Raw genomic sequence first — 14,297 nt, 5'->3', positions numbered from 1 at the left:
ATGATAATTATTCTTACTTTCACTAGGACTGAAAACTTAACTCCATTCTGTTGTATTCCTTTTTAAAAACTTTTTTTGTGTCTTGCCAGGTTCTGACTCAGAAGATCTTTTGGAAGAATTGCTCTGCTGTTTGATGCAGTTAATCACTGATATTCCACTCTTGTAAGTTCTGGCTAAGTATGGATTCATTTTCTCTCTTTCATGTATTGAAGATGATAGATTACATAGAAGAGTTTATAGGTCCTGGTGTAGTACTTTTCTGTGTGTCTTGTAAGGACACATCCATGGAATTTCTTTATCTCTTTTGCCTAATAGTATTTATACTTTGACTATTTATAATCAAAACAAGAATTTTTTGTTAAGGGAAAATCATTAAACCTTTTGGCAATATTAAGCATTAGGCGCAGAATTAGATTAATCTCAATAAGACACTTTTATAGATCTTTGAAAATGAGTTTGAGAGGGAAGCAGCTTGCATCTAATCTGTATGTCGTAGACGCAGCAAGTTGGTCACCCCGTATTTGTTCTATATTTTTTCCTGACTTCCTGATTTTATTTCCGGCCTATTTATATATACTAAATAGGTACATTCTTTTTTGTTGTTGTTTAGCCTTTATTAATAAAACGTTTTGGTGAAGTTAAGGGGTATGAAAACAGTAGATAAATAGAAAATAAGCTGTGTGAACACAGTTGGTGGAGCAGCCACTTAGACACTCTTGAGGAGCAAGCAGACAGTGTTACAATCTATCAAACATTTCAGTGTTTTAATGTGTTTATACTTTTTAAATGAACTGAAAATGCACAGACATCCAGATGTCTTGTATTATGTACACTCAGCTTTAACCAGCTGCTGAAACAATTTTTTATGATTTAATGTTCTTGGAACTCCATCCTACAAGAAGGTTTGTCTTGGTTACAGTTTCCATGTGAAACGAAGCTACTCTTTAAATGTTTCATTTACTATAACCATAGTGCAGTGTTATAGATCTGCTTATGATTTACAGGGGATATCAATATATGAAAAGTGGGAATAGTGTCACACCTAAACATCATCAGGCTTGCCCTAAAGTCTTCACATTAACATTGACGTATTTGTGCTGAATTAGCAGGTGAATAGTGAGAAATCTAATTTTAGTACTCATGGAGAATAATTCAAAACAACTTAGCTTAAATGTTTCTCATGAGACTGTTCTGTTAAAATTGAAAGAAAAGTGATTACCATACACATATACATATTTATACATGTTACTTTATTACTAAGAGAATAGGATCAGCTTTAGTACCGTAGGTTAGATAAACACCTAGAAGTTCATTGCAGTGTTCATTTGTAGAGAAGATTGACTTTTAAGCAGTTAGTGGCTATTACTTCTCAGGCACTTTGGATTTCTTGATAAAATATTAATTCTCTGAGGTATACATCTTTAAAGTCAAATTAGTGTTACAGGTCTCTCAGGAACCCTTCCTTAACTCCATATCTCTCAGCTTTTATATATTTAAAATAAAGATTGTCATATGTGGACTTGTCCCTTGACAATTTTCAGTGTGTTTGGGTTGATACCACTTGATACCACTAGAATTTAAATGAGTCTTCCAAAAGTAAAATCATGCCTTTGATTTTTATACCTTTCCTGTGATCTTAGGGGGATTGGAAAGGCATAGAGTAAGAGAGATGTGTTTTCCTCAGGACATTACTGTGAAGTAATGTAGGTCAGAGTCAAACCCAGAGCTTAGAATTTATACAGTGTTAGTTCACAGAGTGTCACTGTAAGGGCTGAATCAGACCTGTGAGAATCGACTCAGTGGCAGGGTATATGTGAGACTGTAGTGTCAGTTAAGTTGTGTAGTCTGAATACTGTACTTAAATTTGGAGGACTGCTTGCAATGTTGTTTTTTTGTGAAATAGAAATTTTTGAATAGAAGACCTGAACTAGATTTCTTTCCTAGGCTTTTTATCTGTTTTCATTGCCGTATGTGTTCCAAGCTGATGCTGTTAGCTGTATGTGATGATGTCATTGTCAAGTACAGGCCCTGCGCCTCCTCTCTTGCGCTTGTCCCTGAGAGGTCTATGCAGAGCAGGCCTTTCTGTTGGCATCAGGCCTGCCATGCAGCCTTTCCCTCTGAGATGCATTCGCGTGTTGTTCTCCCTTTTGAATCTGTGGACTCATTGTGGACTGGAGCTCAGTTAATTCTTACTCTGGCCTTGATTTGTAGATTTTTCATCGAGAACTTAATCTGAGGAAACCTTTCCTAGTTTTTTCATGGGTTATAGATAGATGAAGATGAGATTTTGTAATTAGTCACCATCACGGCTGCTGTTTAGTGAGTAACTGTAGTGTGACTTTGTGTACTTGCTGAGTGTAGGGAATGTTTGGTGTCAGCTGCTTACCTTGCCATACCCCATCTGCTTCAACCTCTTTGCTACTGTGGCTCATGGAAAGTGGGCCAGCCATCCTGCCTCCAGTGTCTTTAACTTTCTTCTTCTACCTGTCTCTCTCCCTTCAGACATTTCCATGACTCTTTCCCTGACCTCCTTTCAGCTTTCTTCTGCTCAGGGTCTGTTTCCTAGAAATTGTTCTTTCAGGTAGGTACCCTCCAACAGACCCAGTCATTCTCTGTCCTTTTATCATGCTTCTTTCTTTGTCTAAACACTTAGCACAACTTTTCATACTATCTGTTCTCTCTTGTTTGCATTTTTCAAATAAAATTATAATGAAAGTTCCATAAAAGCCAGGAGTCTTCATGTGCCAGTGTTTGTTTTGTTCTCTGCTGTATCCCTGGTACTCAGTTCCATGTGGTAGAGCCTCAGAAGATATTTATTGGATAAGTAAATTAGTAGGGTACAACCTATTTAGTGTGCTTAAAGCGTTTTGTTTGCTTGTTTTTCATTATTTAGTCTGTACAGAAACACAGTATTGTGCGAAGGCATATTCCATTGCAAGTGTCATGGCTCAGATTCCTTTGTACTTGGTACCTTTTATTATAAAAAACAGGTGTCTTACTGACATTTATAGAAGTCAAAACATCTGACAATATTTAAGGAAATGAGGGACTGTTGGCTTTGTATTTCAGTTTATCTCTTTACAGTACAATAATTTCTTTTTAATTAAGTTAGTCCTTGAAAATGTAGTTTAAATATATGATGGATATATATTGTATGAGGCCCTGGATATAGAAAGGAGTGACTCTTGAAAACCTGAAAGATGAAAAGATACACAGAAAGATAGCCCCATAAGAGAAACAGTTGATAAATTTGTTTGGAGCCATAGTGATTAGCAGTACCTAGGTCATTGAAGAGTTAGAAAGGAACTGGATAGGGACCTTGCAGGATGAATAATATGTTTGGAGAATAATAAGTGCATAGTTTGATTACAGCAGGTTTGTGGAAATTCAGGACTGGGAAAGCTTTGTTGTTCTATGGAGCAAAGACTTGCCTGTTAGAGGACTAAAGTTTTAATTATGCTTAGGATTCTGTTTCTTAGATATAACAGTATAATTTTTATATCTATTTCTCTGCTGTCCATTTTGGAAATATTGGGGAGGGATGAAACTAAAACTGATTTAAGAATCTTTTTTATAAAATTAATTGTATCCACAGGATTTCTGAAGTGTAATAAAATTATGCAAAATGTACATTTATTCAACCCATAGTCTTCAGATGTTATATTGTGGAAAGTTTGAATATTGAAAGCGTTTGCTGCTAACAGTGAGTAGGTGGTTGAAGAACCTGAAGAGTCATAAATAGTTCTTTATGAAGTCTCCAGTTATTGGAAGAGAGTGAAGGTCTGAGAGGCCTGTGGTTGGCAGTGAAGGGCCTGTTGGGAAAATGCTCTGCTCCAGCCTGCGTGGTGATTCTCAAACACTTCTCCAAAGCTGGCTTCAACCAGGACCTGGCGGGGACCTGGCGGGGTGTGGGCTGCAGCAAGTCAGCGGTTTTAGGTGCTGTGAAGTAAACATCTCATACAGCTTTCTGCATGAGTGAAGCATCTAAGACACTATAACCATTGAATTAAAGCTTATAGGGTTTTCAAGATAGTATTATATATTTGAAATTCCCAGGGCTGGGGTTGTGGGTCAGTGGAAGTGTGCTCACCTAACACGCATGAGGCCCTGGGTTTGATCCTGAGCACCACATAAAAACATAATAAAGGTATTGTGTCCACCTGTAATGAATAAATAAATAAATACTTAAAAATGTTTATTTAAAATAAAATTCCCAATAGCTCTTTAATTGGAAAATTGACCTGTGTGGTGGCACTCACCTGGAATCCTAGCAGCTTGGGAGGCTGAGGCAGTAGGATCTCAAGTTCAAGGCCACTCTCAGCAACTTAATGAGGTCCTAACCAACTTAGTGAGGCCCTATCTCAAAATTAAAAAATAAAAAATTCAAAAAAGGGAGATGTGGTTTCTGATTCAATCCCTGGTATCAAACAAAAACCAACACCACAAAGAAAGAACCTGATGCTGGTGTCTTGGGGTGGAGGGAGAGTCCAGGTTAATTTTTTTTTTAATATGTAAAACATTATTTGGGTTTATTTGAATCTGACCAAAATATTTATCAGTACACACAGTGTTGATTTTAAAAGATAGGTGCTTAGATTGCTTATAAATGTTTTGACTGATTATTGTCAAAGTGGTATAGCTGTATCTCATGGAGAAAAAAAAAAAAAAAACCATGTATTCTATGAACCCAGAAGATAAGTTTTGAATTCTAGTTCTATCACTAACCAGCAACATCACATCTAGCCTGTTTTCTCATTTTAAAATTGGGATTAAGGCTGGGGGGGTAGCTCAGTGGTAGAGTGCATGCTTAGCATGTGTTAGGCCCTGGGTTCAATCCCCAGTCCCCTCCCCTCCCCCCATTAAAATTGGAGTAAATAGATTAGAGACTGTGACTTGCCAAAGACATTTGTAGACAAGTAGTTCAGTTTTTAAATATTTTAGATATGGAAATGGAGTTGCATCAGTTTAGAAAACAACTCAAAGAACATTGAAGGAACAGCTAAGCAAGGTGATAGTTTAATAACAGTAGTCTTATTTTATTTGTACTTTTGCTTCCTGGGGTTTTAATTACCTGCAATCAGCAGGGATCTGATATCCAACCATCAAGAGTTTTGCAGTTTCTCTCATAGTACATATATTTTTTAAATTTTTATTTAAAATCTTTTTCCTGTAAATATTTTGTTAGGTTTTTATCCTAGCATTTCATTTTTTTTGAGTGCTGATATAAGTGTATACCACCATTTCTTGATTCATTAAATTATTTATTGATGTCTGCCCAGGTGATTCTTTTTGCTTCCTTGCACACTTTCTTTTGCTGTTTTCCTTGCTGTGTGTTAAATTGTTATTTTTAAGTTGATGTCGTGAAGTAGAGGGTAGAATAGTGATTACCAGAGGCTAGGAAGGGTAAGGAGGAGGGGGGATAAAGAAAGGCTGGTTAATAATTACAAAAATACAGCTAGCTAGGAGCATCAAGTTCTAACTTTGTATAGTACAATGTAGTCACTAAGGTTAACATTTCAAAATAACTAGAAGAAAGGATCTTCAATGTTTCCAACACAAAAAAAGAAAAAAAAAACATTCATGGCAATAGATATGCTAATTACCCTGATTTAATCATCACAGTTGTATATGTGTGCCAAAATGCATACCATATTCCATGAATATGTGAATACAGTTATGTGCCAATTAAAAATTTAAAAAACTAGTCAAAAATTATTTTCAGTTGTATAAGTTTAGAATGGAAATTGGTTTTTTTTGTATGCATTTTCTCAAAAAAATGTAGGAGGCTGCTGCTGATGATCACATGGCATACTGTTTTATAGTAAACTTCTTTAAAAGTAGGGGTACATTCTAAGATAACAATGAGTATAGTATCATCAATTCATAAACTAAACATAGTAGTTTATTATTATCAAATATTATATGTGGTACGCAGTCCTATGTGCTATACTTTTTTATGCAGCTGGAAGCACAGTTGGTTTACACCAGCATCACCAGAAACACATAACTGCTGTGTGCTAAGAGCTGCAAAGTCAGTAGGTGATAGGACTTTATCAGCTCCATTATAATCTTATGGGACCACCCTGTGTATGTGGTCTGTCATGAACTGAAACCTCATTATGTAACACATGTCTATTTAAAAGCTATTTCTAACTTTTGATGAAGTTTTAGCAATCATTTTCCCCCCCTCAGGAGCTTTTTGTTTCTGATTTTGTTTTATGAACAAAACATTTTGTGTTGACATAATTACACTTGGGACATCCACACACATACCATAAATTCTGTAATTGTTATGATTTTAGTATATTTGCATTATTGTTATGTTTCCATTTTATCAATTTGTCAATCTAAATTTTTGTTTTTAAAGGAATTTTTAGAAGCTCTGTGTGTTAAACTTTGTTTCAATATTTGTGGCTCTGTTTTAAACATTCAGTGCATTTTTACATATGAAGTATCAGTTCTTTGAGAAACTGGAAACAAGGAGTGGATATTTGAGCTCCTATAACCCCCCCCCCTTTTAGTTTTTTCATATGATGAGTATACACATAAGGTGGTCGATAAAGGTAATGAGTGTCAGTTCTTAGACTAGATCCAGATTTCTTGACTCTTGATCTCCAGGTACTTTTTGTTTTATTGTTTAAATTTTTATAGGGGCTTGGAGATGTAGCTCAGTGGTAGAGTACACTCCTAGCATACACAGACCCTGGATTCAATCCTGGCACCAGAAAAAAAAAAAAAAAAACTCATAAATGAGAATTATTACCATGTCTTTAATTCATTAACTTAACACTAGTCATCACTATTAATAGTATCTAACATATGATACCACTTTTTAATTTCTCCTTATATTTGTCTTTTAGAATTTCCTCTTTGGCATGGCATTGATATTTCTAAATTTTGGTAATCCTTTGAACTTGTCGCTTGTTTTAACTTATGTTCCATTTACAGTACCTTCAGGTTTCTTATCCAATAGTAAGTCAAAGGAGCATGTTTTTTCCCTCTGTGCTCGTTGATTTTGAACTTAGCCAACACTAACACCCATTTCATGAAGGCTTTTGTCTTTATCCAAGTGTTCCACTCTGCCCTAGCAGAGCAGTACAAGGTCATGGCGCCTGCCTTTTTTCTTCACACAAAATTAATAACTTGCTTCAACAGTAGTTTGTTCTAGGACATTTCCAGACCAGATGGTGGAAAGTTCTTGGGATGATATGGCAGCCAAAGCAACACTTTGGCTTTCTAAAGTTGACTTTGTTTTGGTGATTATGTAATGAAAATCTTCTGAAGATTATACAAGAACATTAAAACAAGAAAGATCTGTTGGTTTAATATATTTTTCATCTTTTGAAAGCCACTGCACTCAGCATGGTAGAATTTTGGTTTCTTTCAAGTATTGACCCCTCTGGCTCATTTCTCTGATTATTTGGCATTTAAGATAGCCCAATTAATATTTTAAATTTTGTTTTCACAGGAATCTAACATTACCTTGAGTTCCTTTTTTTTTTAAAACTGTTACAGTAAGTTATAGCAGGAAATGACATTAGAGATCATCTTGATTAATGTGCCTATTTACAAATAAGAAAACCAAGATACAGAGAAATTATTTGTCAAAGTTACCAGAGTTGAGAACTGAGAAATAGATACCAACTTTAATAATTTTATGTCAATGACTCCTACAGTGTACCACAATGTGATTTGGATGACTAAGTTTTTTATTTTTTTTATTTCAATATGTCATCAAATTTTAATAGGTAAAAGTTCGGTTTTTAAGATTTTGTGGCAATTTTTTTCAGCTCTTGAGTAATTTAATTCAGTTTATATGTTTGCATGATTCAAAACCCATCACACAAAAGTGCTTGAATGGTCTCCCTTTCGTCCTTGTCTCCTGTCTCTCCAGCCCTCCCCTTTACTTTTGTAGTTAACTATAGTTCTTAGTTTTTTATGTATCTTTCTTGAAAAATTTTATTCATTTGCACGTGCGTGCACACACACACAATTATAAGTATAGATTCTTCATCCTGTTTTCACACAAAGGTAGAAAATGCCACTTTTTTTTTTTTAACTTTGCTCTTTTTAGCAATCTCTCCTAGCAGTGTTTGCCTACCAGTATTTAGAGAGCTTTTATTTTTTTAGTTTTAAAATAATAACTTTTTTGAGATGTAATTTATATTCCCCAAGATTCATCTTTTCAAAGGAAACAACTCAGTGGTTTTGAGTTTTGAAAACCTCATCACTAATTCCAGAGCATTTTAATTAACCCTGGGAGAAGTCTATTACCATTAGCAGCCCCTCCCCAGTTGTCCCTGTGACCATCCCCACAACCTTACTACTGGTAACAATCTGCTTTTCTCTCTTTATAGATTTGCCCATTGTAGATATTCTGTATTAATGAAATGAGACTGGGCCTTTTGTATATGGCTTTTGAAAAAATTGGTCAGGGTTTATCTATGTTGTCACCAAAACTTCACTCTTTTCTATTGCTGAAAAGTATTTCATTGTATGTCTGTATCACATTTTGTTTAAACATTCATCAGTTGCTAGACATTTGGTTTGTTTCTACTTTTGGGCCATTTTGAATAGTGCTGCTATAAAATTCTTGTATAAGATTTTGTGTGGACTTATGTTTTCAGTTCTCTTGAATGGATATCTAGGAATGAAATTGCTAGAGCCTTTAGCAGTCTGTGTTTAACTTTTGAATATCTGCCAGAGTTTTCCGCAGTGGCTTTACCATTTTACATTCTCACCATCTGTGTATTAGGGTTACAGTTTCTCCACATCCTTTCTCATTGTTCTTTAAAAACTGCATAATATCCTGTTGTAGGTCACACAAAATGTATTTAATCATTCCCCTCTTGATGAGGATCATTAACATTTTTTTGCTCATATCTTTTGCTTATTTTTGTATTGGAACCTCTTGTATCTGTTTCTAGTACCCTTTTTATATTAGCAAGATTAGCCCTTAGTGAAATGAATCTAAAGTGTATTGTTTCTGTTTGTCTGTTGACTTGGCTTTTTTGCTTGTAGTATATTCTTGGTTTTGCCATAATGAATATTTAAAAACAATGTTAACAATTTTAATTTATCAGTCTGTGGCTGCTTTTCAGAATCTGTAAACTGTAACTTTTTTTTTTTAACCTGGTCTCTTACTACTCTCCTTTTTGCATATTCTATTTTAGCCCCACTGATCTCTTTACTATTCCATAAATATTTTAGACAAGAAAGGCCCCTATCTCAGGACCTTTGCATGTTCTGGTCTCTCTACCTGGAAGGCGGTAGTCATGCCTCCTTATTTCTTTCGTGTCTTTGCTCAGATGTCAACCTCTTGTTATGGTTTTCCTATTTAAAATCATAGCATTCCTGTGATAAATTATTAGTAGTTTCTAAAATTCATTATCTTCTTCTTTAAGAAGGAAGATAAAAATGTAAGATTTATATTCACTTAGGAATAAACATAAATATATATTTTTTAACACTTGCTTGTATTTTATTTTTCCAGCTCTAATAACACTCAAGGAAAATCATTTGCTTTTTTTTTTTTCTTCCCCCTTTCTTGTTGACAAGACAAGAAGCCCCTTACATGAACTGGTAATTTTCATTCATGTCTTGACCTTTCTGCCTTAATCATGGAAGTTTCTAATGACGTTGAATAGCAAACAACATAAATATTTTTATTTAGAAATAAATATGTCTTAAATTTTTATTCCTATTAAGTGGGAGGTCAACATGTGGAATCTCCTGGTTTTTGGCTTGTAGTTATCAGCTATTTTGGAAATAATCAAGACTAACAAACACTATCTTGGACTGTGTCACTAAGCTTTATATTGAGTGCAATTTTTGGTGCTGAAATGTGTATTCATTTTTTATGGTTAGTAAAAATTAGGTGTCTGTGAGTACTTTTTCTTATTCTGGAATAGAATTTCTAGGTGTAAAGCCTATCAAGTAGTGTTTAAGTATTTTTAATAACTAAACACTTTTAAATGAGACTGAATTTATTAATCTCTGGCTCTGCCAGTAGCAAAAATACTTAACTCTTACCTTTGATTGGCTGGTATGGCTAGCTCATGTTAGAGTATTTTCCCCTATTTGCATACAGCTTTTACTTTGATTGTTTATGATGAAGTGAAAGATTGACAATTGATATAATCCCTGGACCATCTTTTATAATTTTTCTGGAAACTTCCCAGTAGAGACCATTAGTTTTTCCCTCACTTTTGTACCCTTATCATTTTAAGAATTTCAATTAAAAGTAATAAAAGTTGTTACTTATAATCTCATCTCTCAGGATTGCTGTTTTTATTTTTTCACATCAGCATCTGCATGTATATGCATTTGTGGACACATCTGCCACCATAGGCATAGGCTGCTATCTTTGCTTAACACTTCCTGAAGCAAATGTTCCAATAAATCAAAAGCTTATGGGATAGCCAGGCACAGTGGTACATGCCTGTAATTCCAGTGACTCAGGAGGCTGAGATAGAAGGATCCCAAGTTTGAGGCCAGTCTGTCTCAAAAAAAAAAAAAAACAAACAAACAAACAAGGGTTAAAAAAATTAAAAAGTACTGAGGAATGACGTAAAAGGTAAAAGTGCCTCTGGGTTCAACCCTGAGTACCAAAAAGAAAAAAAAAAAAGGGGGTGGGGTGGGTGGGTGGACGACACTCCTAAGAAAATGAATAGTCATGTCATAGATAGGAAAAATGTCTGAAAATCACACATCTGATAGACTATTAATTTTTTTCTTTTGACAGAAGACTTTATTCCTGAGTATATCAAGGTATATTACAACTTAAAATATTGTTAACATTTTGGGTAAATTACCCATTAAAAGATAAAGACTTAAAGTTTATATTTTACATAAAAGATATGTGAGTGGCTAGTAAGTACATTAAAAGGTATTTAATATCATCAGAGAATGTAAATTAAAATGATAATGAGATTTTGTCATACTCCCTCTAGAATAGCTAAAAATAAAAAGATTGACTACTAAAAATTCATGGAAATGTGAAGCAGCTAGAACTTTCAGGAACTGCTGTGGGAGAAGCCAATTTGAAAAGGCTACAAAGGCAAAAACTAGAATCAGTGAAAAGAACAGTGGTAGTGAAGGGTTGCGGGAGGGAGGGATAAGAAGTGGAGCACAGGAGGTTTCTAGGGCAGTGAAACTACTCTGAATGATTCTGTAACATGAAGACATTTCGTTATACATTTGTCAAAACAGAATATACGGGCTGGGGTTGTGGCTCAGTGGTAGAGCACTTGCCCAGCATGCGTGAGGCACTGGTTTGAGCCTGAGCACCACATAAAAATAAATAAATAAAATAAAGGTATTGTGTTCATCTGCAACTAAAAATATTAAAAACAAAACAAACAGCAACAATTAAACAAAAACAAAAACAGAATATACAACACCAGGAGGGAATCCTATTGTAGACTGTGGACTTTGGGTGATAACAGTGTCAGTGTTGGTTCACTGATTATAACAAATGTACTGTTCTAGTTGTAGTAGGGGGTGCTATGCATGTGTAGATGTGTGGGGTTAGATGGGAATTCTCTTTGCTTTCCATTAATTTTATGTCAACATAAAACTGCTCTAAAATATAAAATTTATATTAAAATATTGGTTTGAGAATGTAAGTGGTACAAGCACTTTGGAAAAGGTTTGATAATTTGTTTGGAGGGAAAATATCTATATTTGTTTATTTATTTATTTTTTTTGCCATACAGTAATAGTTCATTTCTTTTTTCGTTTTTGTTATTATAACTGTAGTATAATTTAAGGTCTGGTATTGTGATGCCTTCTGCTTTGCTTTTCTCGATATAGATTGCTTTGGTTATTGTGGTCCTCTTATTTTTCCAAATGAATTTCATGACTGCTTTTTCTATTTCTATGAAGAAAAACATTGGAATTTTAATGAGAATTGCATTGAATTTGTATAGCACTTTTGGTAATAGGATCATTTTGATAATATTAATTCTACCTATCCTAAAACATGGGAGTTTTTCCATCTTCTAAGGTCTTCTTCAGTTTCTTTTAGTGTTCTTTAGTTTTCATTGATAGTTTCTTATAAAGTCAAATATTCACCTCTCTTCTCATCTTAGACTTTACTTTCAGGTATTGTCCAAGAGAAATGAAAAGATATTGTTGCAAATGACTCATATGCAAAGTTTATAAAGCTTTGTTTATAATAGCTCTAAATTGCAAACAACCCAAATGCCCATCAACATTATCTTACTGCCTTTTCTATATTTTATTATGGTAACTTCTTGTGATGTACTGTCCATGTCCTTATATCTCTCTTCATTTGAATCTAATATGTTTATCTTCTTTCTTCCTTTTATTTTTACAAAATGAATTAAAATTTAAATTTAGCTTTTATGTTTTTAAGTTCTGAAATTTTTTTGGAGCTTATTTTTTTTAGATGTTATTTGTGTAGTTTATGGATCTTCAAGAAAATTTTGATTTTAAAAAAATTTGCCTTTTATCCCACAAATATAGGAAGTGCAGTTGTGTTTGATAATTATTATTGAGAGAATTTTGATTGTTTTATGGGTGTATGGTAGTTCTTCATGCATTCCTTTCTATTTATCTGCCTAATTTTTATTACTTCTTAGTCTTTGCAATATTGTAGCAATGATTTGATGGTTAGGATAATTTTATCTTTCTTCAGAGAGCTTTGTCTCTTGTTTCTACTGAGTGCTTTGAATTCATTTTCAGGACTGAAGTTTTCTGGCACTCCAACAACTTAAAGCTGGGTTATAGTCCAGGGGAGTTGATTTACTTCTTCTCTCCCTTACTCTCAGGTAAGGATACCTTTGAGGATCCTAACTCTTTGTGTGAGATGGACTACCAGGGCCTGTACCTTTGGACTCCAACTTTTGTCCCTATGACCCTCAACCATGTCAAGAGCACCCTCTGAATCCCAGCTACCTCTCACATTGTAGATCAGTAAACATGCCTGGGCCAAAGCAATTCCAGATATCAGACTGAACTCCGGATTTTTCCTAGTACCTTCCATTTTGGCCTTATAGTCTTTTAATATTTTGTTAGTTCTTGGATGCTTTTAGGAAGTACCCTTCCTTACCCTTACTTCCCACAAGGACTTTTGGGACTTCATCAGAAGATGGTTCTGAATTTTGTGTCCATTACTGAAATGGGAATAGCCCCAACTCTCATATTCTCTTTAAATATTATGAGATTCTATAACTTAATACAGTGTATAGCTGTTTTATAATATTTTCTAATGCCGGTTGAATTTTTTAATCAGCATTTTTTTGTCTGTATGTTATAGATTACAGAATATAAAAAGTATTCTAATAGTGGTGTTGAGAATATGTTATAGAAACATCATTAACCTGCTTTGTGAGTTGAGTTTTCTGGAGGAAGAAACTAGTCCTCAGTTGTAAATGATGAGTCTGACTCAGCCCAGTGGTTTGGAGGCAGATGGGGAAGCTGGAGCTGTCACTCTAACTTGGGAGATGTGAGGGGATGTGGTAACTAGGAGACAGCAATTGGTAGATAGTTCCATCTTATCTTTGTATGTCTTTAAACTGTATTTTTTTAATGGCTATTTGAGAGATTTTTTCCTCAGATGAGCAGAACACAGATTTGGGTTCCTTATTTTGTAGTTGAGTTTTTAAAAAACATCAATCACCTTTAGTACCATTTATGTTGAGTAATTATTTTTTACTGTTGCCACTAGTTCTGCTACTGTGGCCCTAGGAGTCTAGTGAATTTTTATACATAGTGCTAAAGCAGAAAGTGTTTGGAAACTGGGAGTTTCAGGTATTTTTGGCAATGTAAAATTTGTGCACAAATGGATGTATTTTTGTTTTGTTTTGGTAATCTGAAATAATGTTAATCTTTCTCTGTACCTGTGAACATAGTAAGAAAGACTGGCAAATAGCGACTATGTACTTGTTGTCAGCTCCTGTTTTAGGTGCCATGGATATAATACTGAATATGACAAACTCTAGTTGTGGGACCAACAGTAAATTAATATATAATATGATGTCAGAATGTATTAATAAAGTCAGTGAAAAAAATAGGTGGTGTGGGCTGGGGTTGTGGCTCAGTGGTAGAGCACCAGTCAAGCACACATGAGGACCTAGTTCGATCCTCAGCACCACATAAAAATAAAATAAAGGTATTGTGTCCACCTATAAATAAAATAATAATAATATATATGTTTATTTATTTAAAAAATAGGTGGTAGTGTATTAGCCAAGAGGGCTTCTTATGAAAAAGACATTTAAATAGAAACTAAAATGAAATTAGAGAAAGTTCTCTTGCTGTCTGAAGGGAGA

General features: G+C 34.4%; 1 protein-coding gene across 3 annotated transcripts in view; it reads left to right on the top strand.

The window, feature by feature from the left end:
* Positions 1 to 14,297, top strand: part of DYM (dymeclin) — a 397,677-nt gene that overhangs the window by 107,599 nt on the left and 275,781 nt on the right. For all 3 annotated transcript variants that reach the window (XM_079108988.1, XM_079108986.1, XM_079108987.1), the window contains exon 6: positions 90 to 162. In XM_079108988.1, the coding sequence (XP_078965114.1) occupies positions 90 to 162 (73 nt within the window). The remainder of the gene's footprint in view (positions 1 to 89; positions 163 to 14,297) is intronic.

Source organism: Sciurus vulgaris (assembly GCF_902686455.1).
Source record: "Sciurus vulgaris genome assembly, chromosome: 13".
Taxonomy (NCBI): Eukaryota; Metazoa; Chordata; class Mammalia; order Rodentia; family Sciuridae; genus Sciurus; species Sciurus vulgaris.
This window is presented reverse-complemented; position numbering and strand designations above follow the sequence as displayed.